Genomic DNA, 24,720 nt, shown 5'->3' on the forward strand with positions numbered 1-24,720 from the left:
TTATCATTTCTTATAGCACAATAGTATTCCATTACTTTCATATGCCATAACTTGTTCAGCCATTCATCAATTGATGGGCATCCCCTCAATCTTCAATTCTTTGCCACCACAAAAAGAACAACTATAAATATTTATACATGTGGGTCCTTTTCCCTTTTCCATGATCTCTTTGGGATACAGACTTAGTAGTAGTATTGCTGGGTCAAAGGGTATGCACAGTCCCATAGCCTTTTGGGCATGGTTCCAAACTGCTCTCCAGAATGGTTGGATTAATTCACAGCTCAACCAACAGTACTTAAGTGTTCCCACATCTTCAGCATTTATCATTCTCTTTTTTTGGCATATTAGCCAATTGGATAGCTGTGAGGTGCTATCTCAGAGTAGTTTTAATTTGCATTTCTCTAATCAATCGTGATTGAGAACATTTTTTCATATGGTTGTAGATAGTTTTAATTTCATCACCTGAAAACTGCCTGTTCATATCCTTTGACCATTTCTCAGTTGGGGAGAGACATTTTCAAAACAAAGATTTGAGTGTCTTACTTGACCTCTAGCTCAGTAGGAGTCAGGAACGTCATATGGTAGTCAAAAGAACAATTGTGAGCTTGGATGATCCTAAGTCTTGCATCCAGAAATAAGGAGTTGTGGTCCCTCCGTTCTCCACCCTGGTCAGACCACTTCTAAAGGATAATGCTCAGTTTTACATGCCACACGTTAGGAAGGGCACATTTTAGAAAGCTAGAGAAGGGCTTTTGGAGCATGACCAAGATGGTGAAGGGGTCTTGTCTTCAGAGTTTATGAAAAGAATTTGTTGAAGGAACTGAAGATGTTTATTCTGGAGAAATGAAGGTTTGATAGGGCAACAGTCACATGAAGAACCTTGTCTGCTTAGTCCCGGGGGAGGGCAGAACTGGGAGTGGAAGAGAATTTGTCAAGGAGCAGATTTTTGGGTTTGAGATGAAGTAAAACTTCCCTTAACAATTAGAGCCACCCCAAAGTAGAATGAGCTCCCTGGGGGATGAGAGAGGAGATAGTTCCTCCCTCACTGGAAGTGTTCTGGAAAAGGCAGAATGGGCATTTTCCGAGTATGTTGTGGTGGGGGAATCCATTTTCAAGATTGGATTGGTTCTTTATAGCTCTTTGAACTCTAAAATTAGGTGATTCTGTTAAAAAGGGGAATGAGTAATGTAAAATCATGCTAAATGAAGCAGTATTTTAGGGGTAGTATCTAGGGAAATTTATTCCACTTGGTATAAGTCAGCATTAATTTTAGCTTCAAGTTAAAATAAATACCCTTTTCTTTATAGTCATTTCAGGGAAAAAAGGCCACCATTAGACACCACTTTAAGATGTCTTCTAGGAGTGCTTAGAAAAATTGAACGAGCTAAGAAATACTATAATTTTAAACTTCTTTGTAAAATTACTGTGAGAGTCGATCAAAAGCATCAGCATTGTTACTTATAAAAACAGTTTCAAGAAAGGAAGTTCAGAATTTTAAATCATGGTTTTTCTGAATTAACAATTATGTTGCTTTAAGGAAATTTTTTGTGGGGGTGGAGTTTCTTTTGTAATATACGAAGTGTAAATCATTAAGTGTTAAGCAATGGAATCCACATAGGCTTTATTCATTAAGATTGCTACTACATTCATTTATTTCATTGAGCAAACGTTCCTTTTTTAGTTTTCACCAACTAAAAATTTTTTATTGATTTTGGTCATCACCATTCTTGCTAGCTTTTTAAAACTTTTGTTCCTACTCTCTTAGAGTGTGATTTTTGGGTCATGCTCATAGAAACCTAGATTTGAGAAAAGGAGGAGTGGAAGTAAAGGTTTTTTCCCCCCAGGCTAATAGGGTCTAATATCCATGCTGGGTTATCACCATTGAGCAGAGTAGAAGTGATGATTGTTGTTTGGAAATGCAGATTATATTGAAATATTATTTTGCCGGCCATTGTCTGAATCGAGGCAGTTAGGAAGAATGCTCCGACATCTAGGTCATTCAGCAGCAGCAGCAGCAGCAGCAGCAGAAGATAAGGATAAGTTTGATTCCTATTTAAGAATCTGATGAAGAGATGAACTAAAAGAAAGTTGATGTCCTTTCTGGGCTTAGAAAAAAGTATTGCTAGTATAGGATAAGAGGGAAAAATCAGCGTGGAAAAATGATATTATATCCTTTTATGTAGCCATCCAATCAAACAAGTGTTTATTAAATATCTACTATGTTCCAGTAGAATTGACAAAAATGAAATAGTTCTTCCAATCAAAGGGCTATCTATGCTGATAGAATTCCATCAGAGAAGCACACGTATGTATATAATTACATATACAATATATATGTACTCATACATGCATGTGTATATATGTACCTATACATGCATAGGAGTATCTATGTTCCAAATACATGCACATGTATATACATACACATATGCATACATATATATGTGTATAATATTATGTATGTGTATATATGTGTGTATATACACACACACAATAAATTTTCATTGGAACCTACTCTGCAAAGTCTTAGAGAATTTCCTGGGACACTAACTGGTCTAAGTTAACCCAGCCAGTCTGTGTCAGGGAGAGGTCTTCAACTCAGGTCTCACTAAACCGTCCTGCTTTTTAGGTATATGTGTCTATGGTATTTATATAACTCCATACATCAAAAGCTTTTTCATATCTCTAGGTTGATTAGTGAAAATGTTTTGAGTCACTTGTAGGAACATTAGGTTAGCATGGCTTGAATAATTAGCATGAACTTCAGAAGAATGGGAGCTTGGGGTGCTTATCTATATTTTAGCACCTTAGACCAATTACACAGGTTGTGTATATACTGCTTACTCTCTGAGATGCCTTCTTTTTTTTTTTTTTTTTTTTTGGCAGAGCAATGGGGTTTAAGTGACTTGCCCAGGGTCACACAGCTAGTAAGTGTCTGAGGCTGGGTTTGAACTCAGGTCCTCCTGAATCCAAGGCTAGTGCCTTATCCATTGCGCCACCTAGCTGCCCCCCCCTTTTTTTTTTTTGGCAGATGAGATGCCTTCTTTACTCCAACTTGTCTTTACTTTGGGAGATGTGACCATTACCACAGGATCTTAAGGGTTAGCTCTGTTTTAAAGGAGTACACTTCTTCTACTCACCACTACAATTCTTGAATCCCCATTGATCTGTTTCTATTTATGTAAAACCGGACACTCACAATAATGATGCTTTTATGTCTTAAACATAACCATTTACTTTATAATAAAGCAAAAGAAATAATAATATCATCACATATGCTCATAAACCTACACTTACAGGAATAAGAAATATATTATAATCTACACATAGACCTGGATCACATATTCATACAAATGCATCCAGAGAGTGGACTCATCTTTACTGAAATTGACCAAGGAAAATTAATCTGCTAGAGATAACTCACGACTCTGGAACTGTCAATTTTTATGTCCTTCGTCTCAGGAACTGTCCATAAAAGTTCCTTCATGAAAGTAATTCCTGTGTTAAACAGATGTTTCCACGGCTAACCTAATACCATCCATCCTGTGCTTCACTAACACCTCTCTAGGAATGAAGCCCCAGCCAAACTAATTGATCCACTGGGTAACTTCTCTGATTCTCTGCTTCAAAACTATTGCTTTGTTCATTTGAACTTATTCCTCAATAACATCTCTAGTATCTATCACTTCCAGCATCAAGCTCAGCTGATGCAGTTCTGAAATTTGTTCTTTTGTTGTTTTCTCTTATTATCTTCTTGGATTTAGACTTGGGGTTCTTTCTGATAATGACTATACCTCAGTTTATGGTTAATAACAAAAATATCTTCTGTCTGTGATTGGATTATTATATTTGTTCCATAACCATATAACAATTCTGGTGTGCATATCTTTCTAGTGTGCTATAGCTTGTTACATTCAAGAGTATAACTGTTTTCCTCAGATATCTAAGTCAGGTATAGTAGTGAGAAGGTTGTGAAAGGACAAATATCAGAAGTGCATCAGCTTGATGCTAGAAGTGATGGTTACCAGAGTTGCTCTTGAGGAGTACACACGTGTGTATGTGTGTACTTTCATACTATAGATCTATCTATCTATCTATCTATATTATATATATAAACTGTAGGTATATATATATATATGTAAATATACTTGTTTCTGTCTAACTTTATATATCTTTGTGAATGTGAACCGAGGATAAACATTTATGCTGATAGTAATTCATAAGATATGTTGATAGGATTTAGATTTAGAAAGGACCTTAAAGGTCAAATCCAAATATCTCATTTTACAAAGGAGAAAATGAAGACCTGAGGAGATTGAAAGACTTGCCTGAGGTTACATAGTAAGTATATGCTATTTCTTTTGGGCTTGGAGTTATTAGATTTAATAAAAAGGCCTTGAATTCGATGTCTCAATTAAAAAAAAAACGTGAGAAAATATACTCTTCTTTCAGGGTCGAGATCTGGACTATAAAATTCAAGAGTACAAAGAAGCTGGAAACACCTTTCCTGAAAACCAGATAATAGAATGGTTTATCCAGCTGTTACTGGGAGTTGACTACATGCATGAAAGGTATAGTTGCCAGCTACAATGAGCCGCTTTATGTGAATTTGTATCTAACAAATAAGAATTTTTTTTACATTCTAAAGAAAATTCAGGGCAGCAAGTGATCCATGGCCCTTACGAATATAAACTCTTTGAGAGCAAATACTTAAAAAAAAAATCTCTCTTTTACCAGATACTCTATAAACTAGCCACTTTGTGTTCATAAACACTTGGGAAAACTGGTCAACCAACAGATATTTGCTTATATAGTATTTGCTTTAATAGAGTATGTTAAAGTTGTTTTTGAAGAGTTGCCCTTAAATAACAGAAACTGACATTTAGCGATATCTCATATGCTGTCTATAATGTTAAAGCACTTACTTTGTACAATTAATGTGTCTTATGCCAGAATCAAATCATAAAATTTTTGGTACCTGGAACATTTGGCTGGACTGTTTTGGAATAATTGAGGCAGAAAATACACTTTGGCTTCAGTTAAATGGAATTCTACACCAAAATCCCATACCACACCAAAATCTCCAATTCTGAAAGCCAAAGAGTATTTTGTGGATTTTACTTATCTATAATTTGTGTGTTTACTATTTTGAACTATGCTTAAAATCTCACATTCTTTCTAATGTTCACTTGATAATTAACAAAAGATTTTAAATAATCTCTAAGGTATATAGTATTAGAGTAGACCAACCAGTGCAAAGATGTTGGTCCAGAGAAGAAAGAAAGAAAAAAAAACCCTCCTGTGAAGTGTTCACAGAGCTAATCATTTGGAAAACTGTAGCAGCAGCCTTATGGCCTTCACTGCCTACAGTGATGGTTCCTGTGATAAACAAAGGTCTGACCATCCCTGACGGTCAGCCTGCTTAAACACCTGTCACGGATGGTTTCTGATAACATGAAAAGTAATCGCATTATCCTGGGTTTCTCCACCTATCTTAGCAAACACATGCTAGATGATAAATATAATCCACAGTGTTAAGGGTAACCTAGAACTGTCTTTTGAGTGATGTTAATCCAACTCGAGAGACATTTGTAAAGGTATACCAAGTAATCTTTTTATAGACTAAGCAACTCTTGCAGAATTTAGGACTTCAGGACTCATCCATTTTGAAAAATCACCATTTCTGTTATTTCCCATGACGATTTTGAATTAAATTTCAAAATACTTATTAAATATAATTACTTGAGAAAGCCCACTATGTACAAGAGCACCCAATCAATTGGAGTAAGAGTGACTCAAAACTATCTTTAGACTGTAGAACTGTCTTATGTCTGTCATTTCTTTGTTGTTCATTGGACAAAATGTAAAATTATCTAAATGTCAATTTGTTTTGTTTTGTTTTGTTTTGCGGGGCAATGGGGGTTAAGTGACTTGCCCAGGGTCGCACAGCTAGTAAGTGTCAAGTGTCTGAGGCCGGATTTGAACTCAGGTCCTCCTGAATCCAGGGCCGGTGCTTTATCCACTGTGCCACCTAGCTGCCCCCCTAAATGTCAATTTAAAGTTGAATGACCCAGAAGTTGTTTTCTATGTTTGGTTCTACATAGAAACAGTTAAATACATTTCTCATTCTAAAATCACCATCTGAAAGGCTTAGGGATATTTTACTAGGAGATACTGTGTTTTAACCTTTATCTGAAATCAGTTCAATAAAGGAACAGCCAAAATGGGGATGACTATTTCTTCTCTAATACTGAATAATAAAGGAAGAAAGGTGATAAAGCAGAATGAATATTCAATGTTTGTAACATCTGGATCTGAAATTTGATGCTTTATATTTCATCTGATGAATGAAACTAATTCTCATTAGTTCTGTCATTGAGGTAGCTAATGTTATGTTTTACTCTTCTCATACAAGTTTTAATTTCATATCTCAGTTAATATTAGTTTAGGAATGACTCCTACATGCAAATTAAGAGAATCAAGGCTGTAAGGGCAATTATGTTTTTATTTGACCATTTATGAATGACAATTAAATATCCCTTGCCTTGCTGGATATCTGTATAATAGAGCAATATGGAGATCCCTTCATTTCTTTCAAATGACCTCATTTATCTGATACTTTCTCCCTAAGCAGGGATTATATCCCTACTTATTGTCCCCATAGGCATCTCTAACTCAATATCACAGCCAAATGGAACTCATTATATTGCTTCCAAAATCCCCCTTTTTTGTTGAAGGTCTATTGTAGGCTAGTCCTGATTCAAGCTAGTCTGCTGCTTCAGGTTTGGAAATGGAAAAAAAAACACATTTAGACCAGGGATGGCAAACTCAAATAGAAAAGGAGACCACTAGACCTTACTTAAGGGTCCCTGTGGGCTGCATGTTGTCTTAGAAAACCAAATATTAATATTACCTATGTTTTATTGTATTTTTACTTATTCTATGAAAGATTTCCCAATTATGGTTAAATCTTGTTCAGGCCACAGTCAGGAGTGTTGTCGATACCTCTATGTAATAGTTAACAAAAGGCGGTTTACTTAGCTATGGCTAGTTAAACGGACACCCAGCGAGGATAAAGCACCGATTTATTTAGTTGAGTGTAGCTTGGCTCTCTTCTGGCTTGGTTCTTCTCCTACTTATCAGACCACTCCTCAGTTTTCTCCTTTGCTGAATCCTCATTCAGGGCATACCTCCCCCCATAATGCTCCCACAGCGCTCTATCTTGGGCTCTCTTCTCCCTCTAAGTTACTTCACTTGGTGATTAGAGTTAATAATCATCTCTCTGTTGATGAGTCTCAAGTTTACCTATCCTGCCCTGACCTCTCTGAGGACCTCCAGTTTCATGTCTCCAGTTGCCCTTCAGACATCTTGAACTGGATGCCCAGAAATTGAGCTCATTATCTTTTCCCCTAAACTTTCCCCATATTTTCAAACTTCCCAGTTACTGTTGAAGGCATCACCATCTTCCCATCACTCACTTTCATCCCCCATATCCAAGCTGTTACCAAGGCCTGTTGATTCCTCCTCCGAAGCATCTCTTTAATACGCCCCCTTCTTTTGTCTGAAGCTGCCACCTCGCTAGTGCAGACCCTCATCACCTCTCACCTGGACTAGTGCAGTAGCTGCTGGTGGGTCTGCCTGTCTCAAGGCTCTCCCCACTCCAGTCTGTCCATTCTTTTCATTCATATGACCACCACCTTAATTAAAACCTTCATTACCTCTCCTTTGAACTATTGTGATAGCCTTCTAATTGCTTTATTTATCGTGTCTTACTCCTCCAATCCATATTGCCCATAGCTGCCAACTTGATATTCCTAAAACACGAATCTGGTCATGGCAGTCCACTACTAAAAATCTTCAGTGGCTACCTATCACCTCCAGGAAACAGGAGAGAGCCTTTAAGCTGGTGTTTAATGCCCCTCATGCTATAGCTCCCATTTTTCCTTAAAGCCAGCCTTAGTTCATGTTTCTCCCCATCACGCACTCTCCCTTCCATACAAAATGGCTTACTTACTAGCTGTTTCCTGTACATCCCCCCATCTCCCACCTTTGTGCCTTTTCACAGGCTGTTCCCCATGTCTTGAAAGCATTCCCTGCTCATCTCTGCCTCTTGCTTCCATCAAAACACAGATGAGATGACATCTTGAAACTGGATTACTTTATATATCTCTGTATTTTTGTGTATGTTATATCCCCTCACCCCCCACTCCTCACTATTAATATGTAAGCTCCTTTGGGGCAGGGATGTGTGTGTGTGTGTGTGTGTGTGTGTGTGTATGTGTATGTATTTGTAATGCCAGCCCTTGGAAAAGTGTGGTGCATCTCATAGGTACTCAGTAAATGTTTATGGAATCAGGTGATTAACAAGTACTTATTAAGAACTTACTATATGCCCAGCACTGAGCTAGGCACTAGGGACAATGGAAGTAGTCCCTCCACTCTTCTTCTTCCTCTCTGCTTTTCATTCCTCTTTCTCCTCTTCTTCTTCATCCATTTTCTTCCTTTTCTTCATCCTTCTTTTTCTTCTTCTTTCTCCTCTTTTTCCATTTTCTCCTTTGCTTCTCCATCCTTCTTTCTATTTTTCATCCTCATTTTCTTCTTCTTCATCCTTTTTTATTCTTTTCCCTCTTAATCCATTTTCTTCTTCCTCATCTTCTTCCTTTTCCTGATCCTCTTCTTTCTCTTCTATCTTTTCCTCCTGATTTCATCAGTGTGGTACTCTGCACAGGTGCAGGTCAGAGCTCCTCTTCTCTTAATGTTTCCCTTTCCCCTCCTCACTAGTCTGTTGGTGGTGGTGGGAATGCCTGATGACCCTTTTTCCTGGTCATGGAACCTGCCTGGTTATTTGAGAGGGATCAAACTGCAGGAGAATTCCTCCTACGTTTCCCTTAGATTTTGAATGCAAAGAGAGCAATGTTGGCCGAGACATTATTCTTATGGTCGGGATCTCTTAACATTAGACATTTTTAGTTCAAAAATTGATTCTGCGGGGCGGCTAGGTGTGGCAGTGGATAGAGCACCGGCCCTGGATTCAGGAGGACCTGAGTTCAAATCCGGCCTCAGACACTTGACACTTGATAGCTGTGTGACCCTGGGCAAGTCACTTAACCCTCATTGCCCCTCAAAAAAACAAACAAACAAACAAAAAAACAAAAACAAAAACAAAACCAAAATTGATTCTGAGGCATCTTAAGCAGACTGGTGTTTAGGGCTACATTTGTGAGCTTTGCAGTCAGTATTTTACAGAAATAGGTCTGGCCAACAAGATGTATTGAGCGACTGTCCTAAAAAATTAACGGCACAACATTACCATTTCTCTCCCACCAGAGTTATCTGATGATTTGATTCTATTTAAATTATTTGCATAGATCTTCCTTACCCACTAGGAGATTAAATCTTAATTTTATTTTATAACCTATCTTAAATTTTTCTATCGACAAGTTTTAGGATTTAAATTCATTTGTATAATTGGGATCTTTCACCCCGGGTATTCATCCTCTTATGATGCTCAAAACTGGTCAGAGTGAAAAAGCATATAACATGGTTGTTATTTAGACATAATTTTGCTATTCCAATTTATTTTTTAGGAAGACCTGTCCTCATTCTTTTTTCCTTTTCCTTTTAAGCTGGCCTGCATAAGGCTAATCTGATATCTCAGTTTAAAAGTGGAGACCTTGATTAGTTTTACTCTTTTGTTTTTGAGATAGCACATACAGGAAAAAAAATTAATTTATAGAGATGCTGTTCTGTAGATAAAGATGTAAAACATTATTTTCTATAAAAGACTTCCTCTACTTTTTTTACAAGTGGGACCAGAGGCAGGGAGGTGGAGTAGTGAATAGAATGTCGTACTTAGAGCGCTGGATCTGGAATCAGGAGAACCTGAGTTCAAATGTGACCTTAGAGGGAGCAGTGAGGTAGCGCAGTGGATAAAGCACTGGCCCTGGATTCAGGAGGACCTGAGTTCAAATCCAGCCTCAGACACTTGACACGTGCTAGCTGTGTGACCCTGGGCAAGTCACTTAACCCTCATTGTCCCACAAAAAACCCCAAAAAACAACCAAACAAATGTGACCTTAGACACTGAGTAGCTGTGTGACCCTGGGCAAGTTATTTAACCCTTTTCTGCCTCAGTTTCCTCATCTGTAAAATGGGCATAAGAATTCCCAGGGATGTTGTCAGATTAAAAAGAGATTATATACATATATATGTGTGTGTGTGTGTATATATATATATATATAAAGAGCTATACAATTGCTAGTTATTATTAACAATCAGGCCCCTAAGAGATAAGACTTGGGGGTCGGTAGGATGGTTTCTTGTGCTGGGGATGGGGTGAGGAAGTAAAGATTAGATCTGAGAAGTTATCCAATAGACCAAGATTCAGGAAGAAAGATCGTTGCCTCAGAAAGGTCAGGCCTGGGGCAGCTAGGTGGCGCAGTGGATAAAGCACCGGCCCTGCATTCAGGAGTACCTGAGTTCAAATCCGGCCTCAGACACTTAACACTTACTAGCTGTGTGACCCTGGGCAAGTCACTTAACCCTCATTGCCCTAAAAAAAGAAGAAGAAGAAGAAGAAGAAGAAGAAGAAGAAGAAAGGTCAGGCCTGGGATCCAGTGTCTCCATCCAAAGGAGGATCAAAACTAGAAATTGTTACAGGCACAAGATGGGGCTAGCAGGAGGCTTGATCTAGGGATGAGTGGGCCGTAGTTCAGTCCTAGGCAACTACCAGCATGCTGAGGTGAGTCCACAAATAATGCCCTCCTCTTAGCACCTTTAGCTGTGCACGTGGAGGCCGATAAGTGCCAATGGCCCTGCTGCTCTCGTTGTTCTCTTGGACAGTAGCCGAACCCACTGCAGTGCCAGGAGGTTTAAAAAGTCACATATGTACATAGAATAGAGTATTTGATGTTGGTAAGCTTGCTAACAGGTTCACTGCCTAATAGTCTTAGCACCCTAGCCCCATAATGGCTGATTATTTCCTCCTAGCTCTTCCCTCTTCAATTTGGGTCCCCAGTTCCAGGTGAATGGTGGTAACACTGGTGACAGTGGGCTGGTTGGCTAGGATATTTTCCAAATTTGCTAAACTAAAGAAATCAGGAATAAAACACAATATAGCCAATTATAGGTTTTCTACAAAAGTATAACTATTAAAATGACATTTGTAATTAAGTAACTCCTGTAGCATTGGTATAACTTTTAAAAGGATGCCTTCTATATCAAGAATTAAAGGAATAGGAAAAAATGAGTTCAAATCCAGGATCTCGAATGTGATGGAGACTGTGATTCTAGAGGACAGAGAATGAAACATGCTACCCACTTCCTTTCTGAGAGGTGACAGACTTAAAATACATTTTCAGATGTGGTTGATGTGGAAATTTGTCTTGATGGTTATAAGGATTTTCTTTTTCTTTGAACTATTGTAATTAAGTGGTTGAGGGTGGGCAGGAGATAAAATAAATACTTGTTAACTGGAAAAATAACAAAATTCAATTTGGAGAAAAAAGGATTCAAAAATAAATTCTCTTTTCACCAAATGTGAATAATTAATGTACCATTGCATAGTCTAACCTTGTTTCCCTTATTTTCCTTTAAGGAAAACTTTTATCTGTTGATCTAGGTGTTTGGGGAGCCAAAAAGCCCCAGGCCTTGTACATCTGATGATTAAAGTCATATTAACTGCTTTGTAGCTTACTGATGTTTCCAAGGGCCAGAGTCCTTCAAAGGCACTGCTTTCTCAGAGTTGAGTCTCTCATTAACATGATAGGTAATTCTTTCCACCAATAATAGCACTGAAGGCTTTAAGTTGTCATTTTCTATATCCTAGCCTTCTTCTGGAAGAATAGAAACAGAAAATTGACCTAAAAATCAGATTCATTATTTTCCCTGCATCTGTTAGAAGGGAAGGAAGGAAGGAAGGGAGGGAAGGAGTTGGGGAGGGAGGAAGGAAGAAAGCAAGCAAGCAAGCAGACAACAGTAGCTTTCCAGTCACTAGAAGCTCTCCCTGGTAAATGTGCTTCTTATTCCAACTAATTCATCCCTTCCACCCTGGTCAATGCTTAATTTGCACCGACAGGACTTTCTTTGCTGTAGTAGATTCTGGCAGATTTTATGCTTAATCAAAAAGCTCTGAAAAAGGGCTCTTTCTTTTTTTTCTTCTTTTTTCTTTGGGGCAATGAGGGTTAAGTGACTTGTCCAGGGTCACACAGCTAGTACGTGTCAAGTGTCTGAGGCTGGATTTGAACTCAGGTCCTCCTGAATCCAGGGCCGGTGCTTTATCCACTGCGCCACCTAGCTGCCCCCCAAGAAGAATATTTTTTATGAATTTTATACCTTTTACAAACAAACCAGAAGTTTCAAAATGGAGAGTTGTGGTCAGTCAACAAACATTTGTTTAAGTGGTTTCTCTGTGCTAAGCTCTGAAGATAACAAATTAAAGCAGAAACACTGTCTCTGCTGTTGGAGAGAGAGAAAACATGCCCCAAGTTGTACCTACAAGCTATATCCAGTGTAACTGGAAGGCACAAGCAGGATTTGATCGGCATGGTATGAGGGAGGAAGTTCCAATCTGATGTCATACTAGGGCTGCTGGGGGCTAGGAAATATCCCCCAATGGAAGGGGGGATGTGGAATAAGTCTAGTACAAAGTTAGGTAGAGCATTGAACTGGGAGAGCTTACCTGCCAGGCACGGGAGCAAGCCAGAGCAGACATTGGACGTTGGTCGATGGAATGGGGTGTGTAGAGATCCGTGAGAAGGTCGGTGTCTATAGTTGTAAAATATGTAGATTTTGGAGTTGAAGGAAGGTTTGAGGTCATCTAAGTGATGGATCTGAGTTCACACAGACATTAGGTAGGGAAGGCTCAATCATAATTTGAGCCCACTTTTCTGGTGAAAACAAGGTAGAAGGGATGGGAGATTTGCAGTCAAAGCACCCAGTCTTGAATCCTGGCCCTACTGTGTGACTTTGGGCAAGCCTCTTCCACTCTCTGGGCCTCAGTTTCCTCAGGTATAAAATGAGGGGGTTGAAGAGGATGATCTCGGAGTGCCATGATCCAAATCTACTGCCCCACCCCAGTCAGTGTCTGTGTTAATTTCCAGCTCCCAATTTAATGAAGGTCTAAGGAAATCCTCCTCCAGGAACTTCTGTGGCAGAGCTACAGTTTGGGAAAGCAATTCAGATTCAAAAGTGCACTTCACTGAGCATTAAACACATATTTCAGACTGCAGTCCATAAAAATTCTGCTGTCTCTAAAGTATTTATTATGCTAGTGTCTTCCCTTTTATTGCCAGTAGTATATATTAAAATGAGCTGTAGACATAGATTGCTTTCACCTGAGATGGGAAGTAAATTACCTGGGAAAATGATGGTTGGCTTGGCTCCTCTGAGCAAAATACCTTCGAAATAATCTCAGTGTATCACTTCAGGAAATGAAAAAAGATATGGGGAAAGCAGTAGTGCTAAGAACTAAAGATCAGCATTCTGTTTATACTTTTGTTTTTCTCCCTGGCCTCTCTGGGTGGCCAAGGCTTCTTTTAATTGGATTAGTGGAATTTATTGCCAAGGTACCAACTCTATGACAGATGACATAAATTCTAATCAATGATGTTTTAAAAGCAGAAAATACTTGAAGCTATCATGAGAGAGCAACTGCTAATTGGAAGGGCTGGAGTTTAAATGAGCCTAGATTGCAAAGAATATGAAGTGGTACTGGGCTTTTCCAAGGAGGGCATTGGTCCTGGGGCACCAGAGGTCTGGGCTTTTTGAGATTAAAGTAGCAGAGAAGACCAGCTGCTGAGATAAACTCAGTGAGTGGTCGGCTATCAGTCACAGGGATTTGGTTGGCATGATTATCTAGAGAAAGTTCAACTATGATACCACATTAAAATTTACATTTTGTTTTGTTTATTTATTTTTGGCTGCTATGGGAAAAACCCCTCACTAAAATGTAGACCAATTATTTGCATGTAGGCAAATATTCTAATACCATTTTCCCCCCCTCAATTCTGGGCCTGATCAAGATATAACAGGGAGATTTAGGTAACAGTCTCATGTTTCCTAAATAACATTAATATCAGTCATTAATAACCTTTAATATTACCTATTAGCAATTATTACTACCTACTAATAACATTAATATAGTACATTACTACATATTATATATGTATCATATCTTTTATCACAACAGTGAATGTTAGGTACTATAGTTATTATTAGCCTCTTTTTACAGATGAGGAGATTCAGAGAGATCTTCTATGGCCATGTGTCTTTCAGATAAAAGTTAAAGGGGCAGGGCAGCTAGGTGGCATAGTGGATAGAGCACCGGCCCTGGAGTCAGGAGGACCTGAGTTCAAATCGGGCCTCAGACACTTAACACTTACTAGCTGTGTGACCCTGGGCAAGTCACTTAACCCCAATTGCCTCACTAAAAAAAAAAAAAAAGTTAAAGGGGCTATTTGAGCCCATCTCTCTATTAATTCAAAATGGAAACTTCTTTTCAACTCTATTATGCTGCCTTATGACCCACCTCTGAAGCTCTGTATTATTCCTCATCTCTGTCCTCCTCTTCTTCTCCTCTCCTCTTCCTATCCCTCTTCCTTTTAAAGGATTAAAAGGTGGGAACCTATGTCATTAACATAGTTTCAGTCGCCCAAGTTGCTCAAGATGAATCCACACCTTATCAATGAGACATAATCATTGCTACCTTGTGTTTACATTGTTACTAAGGAATTAGCATGATCAAGAGAATCTCTTAGGTAAACCTTACTAGTCGTTACAGTGGGAAAAGAATTTAATCTAAATTTGAACCATTGTTTCCATTTTACTTTTTCATCAAAATCAAGACCAGCCCCGGAGAAAATTATGGAATGCTTGATTTATTTTTGTTGTTGTTCTTCTACCTCTCCCTTCTTCTTCATGAGGTACCAGGTCTTCAACCTGTCCTTGGCCACCTTGGATCTTCTCTTTGAGTTGCCTGTAGCTTACCCCTATGCAGATGAAGAGAAGAATCCTCTCTGTATCATTGTGTCTGATCCCGAAAGTCATGGGACAAGATACTCCCCCTTCTATACCCTAACTTGATTCTTATAATTTTATACTCTGAACTTCTGTCATTATTTCATAACCTGCCTCATTCCTCATTTCTTAAGGCCTTAAAAGGTAATTGGGCTATTAATCTTCAATAAATTAATTCTGAGCTACCGTAGGAATAAAGCTGATTGCACATCTGCACACAGCTTGGCATGAATGTGGAGGTGAAGGAGTGGGATCCAGACTGCCTGAGAAGGAACCCAGCTCGCATATGGGGCCAATTTGTGCCAGTCAGCAGTGGGGTTGGGCCATGAGTGGCCACTGTGCTTCAAGTCTGGACGAAATAGGGAGACCCAAGTTCCGAAAGGAAAAAAAAAAGGAATTTCTGGATAAGATAAGCTGCAAAATGGGAGTCTGTAGCAACCATGGGAGGCCGGTGGTCAAGAGACATGAGGATGCTCCTTTTGGATGTTTTCTAGGTCACATGACACGGGCAGCTACCTCTTGAGAGTATGCCTTAGATGGATTTCAGCTTAAATTATACTGATCTGTGCTTAGGGTTCCCAGGAAAAGGAATGTTTCCTAGGATCATGGGATCGTAGATATTGAGCTGGAATCAAAGAATGTTTTGGAAAAAATCAGCCCCGGGGGTTGTAAACGCCAAAATGGGTAACCATGGAACCGTGAGACTCTCTGGCCCAGCTTTTGGAAGTGTACTGTTGTGCCCCAGGGGTGGTATGGGGAAAGACGTGCCTTGTACAAAATGGCTGTGGCGTGGAGCTCATACAGAAAATTAGACCTTTTACTTACCTTTAGGCCTTGGTCTTTGACAACATGTTGTGTATGTGGCTTAGAGGAGAGGAGTACTGACATAATGGAACCTGGGTTCTGCTCCTAATTTGGCCACTGATTAAGAATGCAACCATGGGGGCAGCTAGATGGCGCAGTGGTTAAAGCACCGGCCCTGGATTCAGGAGTACCTGAGTTCAAATCCGGCCTCAGACACTTGACACTTACTAGCTGTGTGACCCTGGGCAAGTCACTTAACCCCCATTGCCCCGCAAAAAACCAAAAAAAACAAAAACAAGAATGCAACCATGATGGTTAAATTTTCATCCTGAAAAATTCATCCTGAGGATAATTTTTTTTGGTAGAGGCAGCTCTTGAAGGTTTTTGATCCATGACGATGGAGGAGGAACCTAATCCAGACGAAAGTTGAAGAAGTGAAATTTGCTCCAGAGAAGTTTGGAGAAAATATGTACTTCATTATATGTCAGTGACCCCAATTTCTCAAAGGGTATTCCAGGAGACTTGTAGCTCTTTGTTCTAGGCCAGTTGGCCCACAAGATGTTCCCTATCCTCCCTGTTCCATCACCAAACTCCATGATTCTGCCCCAAATGCCCTTCATACAAAAGCTTCCTTCCCTCTTAGAATCCCTTAGTTTCTTTCAAGCCTCAACTCAGGTACAAATTTTTACATAGCCTCTTTCCTAGTTTCTCTTCTGAAATTACCTTGTATTTATTTATGTGTACCTGTTGTATCTCCGCACTGGAATGTAACCTTGGTGAGGGCAGGAGCTATTTTTTTGCCTTTTTTTACCCCCCGAGTTCAGCATGGTGCTTGGCACAGGCATCATAAGGGTTTGTTGACTGACTGGCTGATATTGTTTTGATTCTTTATATGCCAGCCACCAAGAAGTCAAAACATCCTTTCCATGAAGAAAGGAGCTTATGTTCTAATGGGAGAGATGTCTAAGGGCATACAGCAAAACATCATCTACAAAGCAGATACACAGTAGGAATAGGAAGGCACTGAGAACTGGGGGTAAGGGGACCAGGAACACTCTTCATACAGTAAATATAGAACTTGAATTGGACCTTGAAGGAAGAAGACAAATGGAAATAGGAGGGGTGCATTGCAAACATGGGGCAAACCACAACAAGGACATGGAGAAGAGAGATGGATCTGCGATTACGATGATTATGTATTGCCTTCGTATTTAATCAGATAATATACATATTATTTGAAAGGACCACTATCCAATCACCACAGATGCTCAGTCATCTACTGTTGGGTTTTAGTGCCACATGTAGAAAGATAACAATTCTTTATATGACATACTTAATTAGGGCACTTAGACTGGGAGTTCTCTGAATATGATCCAGGGACCTGTCGGGCTCCCCAAGACCCTTTCAAAGGGTCTGTGAGGTCAAAATTATTTTCATAATAACACTAAGACATTTAAATTTCAAATACAGGAAACATCATTCGATGTGACCCTACATAGAATAAAGCTCTTTGAGGGTGATTCGTCGGAGTGCAATGGGGTCCTGAGACCAAAAAGTTGGGCAGAGAACCATTCCCCTAGATCATCTTCTATTGGGATGGCTTTTAGTGAAATGATCCCAGGTCATGATTATCTCCAGACTAATGCTCCATCAAAAAACAAAACATGCTTGTGAAGATTTTGTTACTTTATTTTTTAATTAATATTTTATTTATCTCTTGGCATATAAAAATTCCCAACATTTCTATGGACATAGACTTTAATTAAATGTTCTATTATATGTTGCATGATGTCTTTTGCACCTAAAAGCAAGTACATTTCCCTATGTTGTGAATTTTTAATAAAAATTATGATAATGCCTTTTATTTTGCATCTAATGGCTCCAGATTAAAAAATTGCAACAATGGTTTTTTTCATGAATATGAAAAAATAGAGGTGTGGGGGCTTTACAATCACAGCATAGTCATATTTGCAAATTTGCAATTGCACGATTGAAATGAAGTTGAGTTTCTTTTTCCTTTCCCAGGAGAATACTTCACAGGGACCTCAAAGCAAAGAACATTTTTTTGAAAAATAACCTACTTAAAATTGGTAAGATTTTTTCCCCTTATATTGGAAATTGTGAAGTAGTGAAATAGTGAATTCTGACTGTCTGTATATCAAATTAAATTGGATGGTATTGGGAGTGGCTGATTGTTAACAAGAATTCATTAGTTTATAAATGTTATAATCTCTCATTTTTACCAGGAACTATTACACATAAGCCTGAATTGATTTCGAAACTTAAATCCATTATCTTGTTTTTTTAACCTATGCTCTCTAAATGGGAGAAAAAAGTATATGCTCACTTATGTAGAAAATTTGAAATTAATTGGACTTGTCTCCTGGCTTAATGGATTACTACAGGTTCTCTGCTTATTTTCTCATGTCCACAAGTACTTATTACAGATAATTAAAGTGTGGATAAAATAGTTTTGTTAACCTTTTGTCCTTTCTGGTAATTATATAGACCTCAATATCAACCCTCAACGATTAGTTACTGGATTTATTAATCTAAACTTTTCTATTTTTTGATTAGAATAAGCAAACATAAAAACTTAGCAATAGTAATTAGACAAGAATAAGCAGGAGGCAACTGGCAGAAATATATTTAAATTTTACAGTTTTGCCTTGGAAAACCATAGGTTTTTATTTGTACATGGAATTTCCTTTTTGCTGATGAGGCCGAAACTTTCCCTATTTCTGCCAAAATTACCGACTATGTCAAATTTAGCTTTGTCTTTGTGCCACATGATTCACTTGCACCAGATGTTCATTTCCTCAGGATTCTTCTCTAAGGAAGACTCCATCGTTGGCCAAGTAGGTGTTGGTTACTGCTGAGGTTCATCACTTCTTCGTCCGCAGAGGAGTGACTGGTTTTTTTTGGCCTCACCAGCCTTTGAAGACCATCTTCTAAAATTGTACATGTGCCTTGAGCTTCTCTGGTGTCATGAGAATGAAATAACAAATCTTTGAAGCATTAAGGTCGTTGCTCTTATTATGTAGTTGTGGAATTAACAATATGTCTTAGTTTTTTTTCTTTGAGAAATAATATGCTTGAGTATTTCAATGGATACTTCGATGAAGGTACTCATCTAAGTGTTCCATGCACTGTTTTCCCATGAAGTCCGTCCAGTATGCTGAGGGCTCTTTCCCTAGAACTCTGGGCCTTGTGTGGAGAGCAGTGTGGTGCATGTTTAATCCCTGAAACAAAGAAAAACAATATTTTTAAAGGAAAGTCGATGTTAATTCCGTTCATTCCTAGGGTACAATAATGAATTGAATTGAACTGGTTGACTTTTAAAAGTAACAAAATTAATTGTGTTTTGAGGGGATTTTGGAGTCTCCCGGCTCTTAATGGGATCATGTGACCTGGCGACGACTTTCATTGGGACGCCTTACTACATGAGTCCAGAGGCACTGAAGCATCAAGGTTATGACACCAAGTCTGACATTTGGTGAGTGAGCCGTCTGTTATTCCTTATGGGTTATCCTGTTTGCAGTGAGTGTAGGAAAGAATTCTGCCTTGTGCTTAGATCTCCATCCACTGGCAGGTGAGAAGCATCCGTTTTTCTCCCTTTTGCAAAGGAATAATTATTTGACATGAGGGGAAATAAGAAGATCTCGATATCCTGGTGTTTGGGTTTTTTCTGTACTTTTAAACAGATTTTAGAAGATTTTTTACAATGATTTAGAGCATTTGCTTCGTTTGAGTTTAATTGACTTGTGGTGTTTTCTTGAGAGGCAGCTTCATGTAGTCAAAAGAACACAGACCTAAGAGTTAGAAAAATTTGAGTTCAGATCCGTCCTCTGATACAACCTCAGTTTCCTTATCTGTAAAATGGGGGGTTGTTAATACTTTTATTACTTATGTTTCCGTGTTGTTGGGAAGATCAAATGAAATAATGGATGTGAAGGGCCCTTTGAACATTAAAGTGATATATAAATATAGGTCATTATTATTTTCCACATCACCATCATCATTTGGGGGGAGTTGTTTTCTTGAGGGGCAATGAGGGTTAAGTGATTTGCCCAGGGTCACACAGCTAGTAAGTGTCAAGTGTCTGAGGCCAGATTTGAACTCAGTTCCCCTTGAATCCAGGACCTGTGCTTTATCTACTGTGCCACCTAGCTGCCCCATCACCATCATCATTAAGGGAAATTCTCAAGATGCATTGAGACATGGACATTAAACAAACTGTGAACAGATCTCTGAGACAGGAACTAGAAGGCATGCTTGGTTTTAACTACACGGTTGGCTTTCATTTTAAAATTATGTGCCACCTTCTTAGAAAGTGCATTACTTTTCTTTGACGTTCTTTTCATCTTGATGCATTTAAGAACTTTCCTTTGAAAAGTTCCTGGGTTTTGTGAGACAGGTGCAGTGAAAGGATTCCTTTGTTAATGTGCCAGGGAGTCCTTAGCCCATATCATGAAACCAGTTTAAGCCTCTATTCAAAATCATTTCTGAAAAATGTTCCCAACATTTATTCTTTTGTAAGAGATAAAGGCCGCTAGGTGGCGCCATAATGCATAGAATGCTGGGCCTGGAGTCAGGAAGACTCATCTTCGTGAGTTCAAATCTAGCCTCAGACACTTCATAGCTGTGTGACCCTGGGCAAGTCACTTCACCCTGTTTGCCTCAGTTTCATTATCTGTAAAATGAGCTGGAGAAGGAAATGGCAAACCCCTCCGGCATCTTTGCAAGAAAACCCCAAATGAGGTCACGAAGAGTCAGACACAATTGAAACCACCAAACAATAAGAACAAGAGAGATATGGGCTCTTTACAGACAGAGGCAGTGCAATGGATAGAGCGCTGGACCTGGAGTCAGGAAGAAGTGAATTAAAATCTGGCTTTAGATACTTAGTAGTTGTGTGATGCTGGGCATATCACTTAACCACTACCTGCCTCAGTTTCCCTATGTGTAAAATGAGCATAATGATAGCACCTACCTCCCAGGGCTGTTGTGAGAATAAAATGGGTTAATATTTGTAAAGTTCTTTATAAATCTTAAAACATTATATCAGTGTTATTATTATTTTAGAAAACAGTTCATTGGGAAGTAATATGATACTGTGGGAAAGGGTATTAGATTTCAAGTCAGAGAACTTGAGTTCAAATCTGTAACTATCTGTGTGACTTTGGGCAAGTCACTTAATCTTTCTGGGTCTCAGTTTTCCCATCTGTGAAATGAGTGGTAGATGAACTTTGAGGCCACTTGCAATCTATGATCATATAATACTATAAGAATGTGGTACATAGGGGCGGCTAGGTGGCGCAGTGGATAGAGCACCGGCCCTGGAATCAGGAGTACCTGAGTTCAAATCTGGCCTCAGACACTTAACAATTACTAGCTGTGTGACCCTGGGCAAGTCACTTAACCCCAATTGCCTCACTAAAAAAAAAAAAAAAGAATGTGGTACATAAATATTTCAGGTTACTAAGTATTGATGGGGCAACTTAACCATGACTGTAACAATTTAATAATTTTGTATTCCGATGAACTTAGATGTGGACCCCAAATAGAAGGGACTTTTTGCTTCTCTCTCTCTCTCTCTCTCTCTCTCTCTCTCTCTCTCTCTTTTTTTAAGTGAGGCAGTTGGGGTCAAGTGACTTGTCCAGGGTCACACAGCTAGTAAGTGTCAACGTTCTGAGGCCAGATTTGAACTCAGGTACTCCTGACTCCAGGGCCGGTGCTCTATCCACTGCACCATCTAGCTGCCCCACTGCTTCTCTTTTAAAAAAAATATAAAATGTAAAATTACCTTCTCCTAATTGTGGACAAAAATAATAATCATATGGAAATTTTTACCGGACTCCTGTTTTCAGGATAAAGAGATATTCTATCAGGTTTTGAACATGACAGACAAGAATAATTCTTTGATCTAGTTCTGACCTGTCTCAAAGCCTATTATTCTATGTTGATTCAGTAAACTCATGAATTGTTTTCACTTGAATGTAAGTAAAAGTCACCAGTGGGCTCATCCACTGCATCCTGGGCCATTGCCAGCCTTCTTGATTTTTGTCTTGCCACTGGACTTGTATGACCCTAGAAGCAAGAGTGAGGCTGATGACTTTGTGCAAATCTGCCTCACTTAAATCTAATTCATGCATGAGTCAAGAGGCCACCCATAATGTCATTGATCCTGTTTGAAAACAAAGGATGAACAATAAGAGTGAATTGTAAATGCTCTAATCAGTCAATATAAGATTATATTTATGAAAATAGCTCTAGTTTCTACTGTAGGAGTTTAACTAATTTTATGCTGTATTAATTTTGGAATTGAGTCCATTTTTCCTCCGAGTTAAAGTTATAAGTTAACCAAATGGAATATTGTTTGTCCTTGCCTATCCTTGTACAATTAAGGAGAGTCTCTTCTCCCTAACCCTTCTAAGCACCAGTAGGTCTGCTAACTCAGGTCCATTAACAGGGTCTGCAAGATGTTGATGGGTCCCATAAAACACTTAGCATTCATTAATTGTTACAGAGGGATTGTTACTAGTCCCACAATCTCCTTTCTTTAAAATAATCAATCATGCCTTTTAACAAAAAATAATAAAGGAAAGAAGAAAAAAACCCTAACACATTTACCAAGTCCGACAGCACATGCAGCGTTCCACACCCAGAGTGCCCCACTTCTGTGAAGAAGGAGAAAGAGGTTCATTTTCTCTTCTCCCGGACTAAGCTTGATAAATCTAATTTACCACATTCAGCTTTGTGATAGTAGGAGCAGTAGCTGTTGTTAGTCTTCCTATTTACATGGTAGTGGTCATTGGGTCTGCCTATTTACCTGGTTCACTTTGAATAAAAGAGATATATAGGGAAGATAAATAGGGAAGAAGCCTCATTCAGTGGGAATTATATTGCATCTGGGCTCAGGGAATTTAAGCCACAGCTGTGTTGGGTGTCTTTGGACAATTCTCCTAACTCAGTTTTCTAATCTTGCCAACTGACAGGGTCGGACCCGATGACCCTGAAGTTTTTCCCCACCCTGAATCCATGGTCTCCCTTGTCTCTCTGATCCTCTACCCATATATCCTCTCCTATCATTTTATTTCTCGGTCCTCCTTGCAGCAAAGAAGGAAACAGCTTCCTCTTCTCGACAAATATTGACATGCTTTTATATCTGACAGATGACATCTAATGACAGAAGATCCATATATGCTTTTTGCAAACCCAGAACATGCTTTTGTCCTCAGCAGTATCTGTGATTTCCAACACCCACGCTTTGTGTACATAGAACATCAGAAACAGTCACAGTCCCTTGCACTTCATTGAAGACATATCAGTCACACAGTCACAGAAATATCTGAGCCAAGCCGACCTTCACGTGTCAGAACCTCTAGGGTGATGTGAAGCATGGGATGGGAGCTGCATCTTCTCTTTGCAATGTGATCAAGGACGCTCTTTTCATAGAGATTATTTCCTACCCCACAAGATGAGAGCCGAGAAGCCAGCAGCCCTCAACCCCAAATCACAAACTTAATATGAACATGGTAATTACTTTGATTATATCCACATCAAAGATGGCCTTCTCTGTTAATGAAATTTCGACTGTAAAGCCAAGAATGGCAAGAATAAAAGTGAACTTCTAATTACAGTGATGGATCTCAAAGTGTGATGGGCAATCTCCGGGAGGCCCTAGGAGAAAATTCAGGTCTGATAAGGTTAAGAACTCAGCTGTAGGTTTCAGTGGTGAAACATCTGTTTATAGCCGAATGCTTTCATTGCAATCTGGAAATAATCATGAGTAAATGATATATTTCACATTAGCACCAAGGACTGTAAATATTATACTTACAATATTCTTGAAATGGGATTTTCCTAGAGTGGTGTGAACCACCCCTCTCCCTGTTTAATAAATTCTGGTGGCTCCCTGTTACCTCCAGGATAAAATTTAAACTCTGTTTAGTGTTGCCCTCCCAACTTTGCTTTTTCCTATCTGGATTTTGCTACCATCCCTCAGTTTCCATCTTACCCTGGAACTTCCTTACCCTGGAGCATCCCCCTGCTATGTCTGCTCCTTCTCCTCCTGGTGAATTCCTCCCGGAGTCTTCATTTTGGGGAGAGAACCAGGCTGGACACCTTCATTCTCTCCCTAACTCTGATTCTGACTTTCTAGACTGCCACATCCTTCCCTATTACTCTATAGGGCAAGACCATCTTCCTAGTCTCTGGACTCCTCACTCACATCCATCCCCATGTCCAAGCTATTGCCAGGGCCTGTTGATTTCACCTCTGCAGCATTTCCTGAATTTGCCCCCTTCTCTCCTTTAACTCAGCCACCCCCTTCTCGCTGGTCCTCATCACCTCATGACTGGCCTATTACAATAGCTGCTGGCAGTGGGGGGGGGGGTCAGCCTGTCTCAAGTCTCTCCCCACTCCAATCCTCCATTCAAAGTGACTTTCCTAAAATGAAGGTCTGATCATGTCACCTCTGCCTACTTAATAAACTCCAGTGGCCCCCTATCACCTCTAGGATCAAGTACAAAATCCTCTCCTAACCTAGTCCCCTCCTGCCTTTCCCGTCTTCTTACACCTTACACTGTCTTGTACTCTTCCATGCTCTCCGCTGTTCCTAAGAACAAGACATTCCATCTCTGGGCGTTTTCTTTGGCTGTCCCCCATGCCCGGAATGTTCTCTCTCCTCTTCTTCAACTACTGACTGCCCTGGCTTCCTTTTAAATCCCAACTAAAGTTATGCCTTCTTACACCCACCCCAACTCCTCCTAATTCCTGTGCCTTCCTTGTGTTAATTTTCTCCTATTTGTCTTGTATATAGCTTGCCTGTTGTCTCCCCCATTAGATTGGCAGCTCCTCGAGGGCAAAGGCCATTTTTGGGGGGTGGGGGCGGGGCAATGA

General features: G+C 39.4%; 1 protein-coding gene across 5 annotated transcripts in view; it reads left to right on the forward strand.

Moving 5' to 3' along the window:
• Positions 1-24,720, forward strand: part of NEK11 (NIMA related kinase 11) — a 277,182-nt gene that overhangs the window by 82,056 nt on the left and 170,406 nt on the right. For all 5 annotated transcript variants that reach the window (XM_043968528.1, XM_043968529.1, XM_043968526.1 and 2 more), the window contains exons 4-6: positions 4,450-4,568; positions 17,842-17,906; positions 19,186-19,312. In XM_043968528.1, coding sequence (XP_043824463.1) covers positions 4,450-4,568; positions 17,842-17,906; positions 19,186-19,312 — 311 coding nt within the window. The remainder of the gene's footprint in view (positions 1-4,449; positions 4,569-17,841; positions 17,907-19,185; positions 19,313-24,720) is intronic.

Source organism: Dromiciops gliroides, chromosome 5, assembly GCF_019393635.1.
Source record: "Dromiciops gliroides isolate mDroGli1 chromosome 5, mDroGli1.pri, whole genome shotgun sequence".
NCBI classification, from domain to species: domain Eukaryota; kingdom Metazoa; phylum Chordata; class Mammalia; order Microbiotheria; family Microbiotheriidae; genus Dromiciops; species Dromiciops gliroides.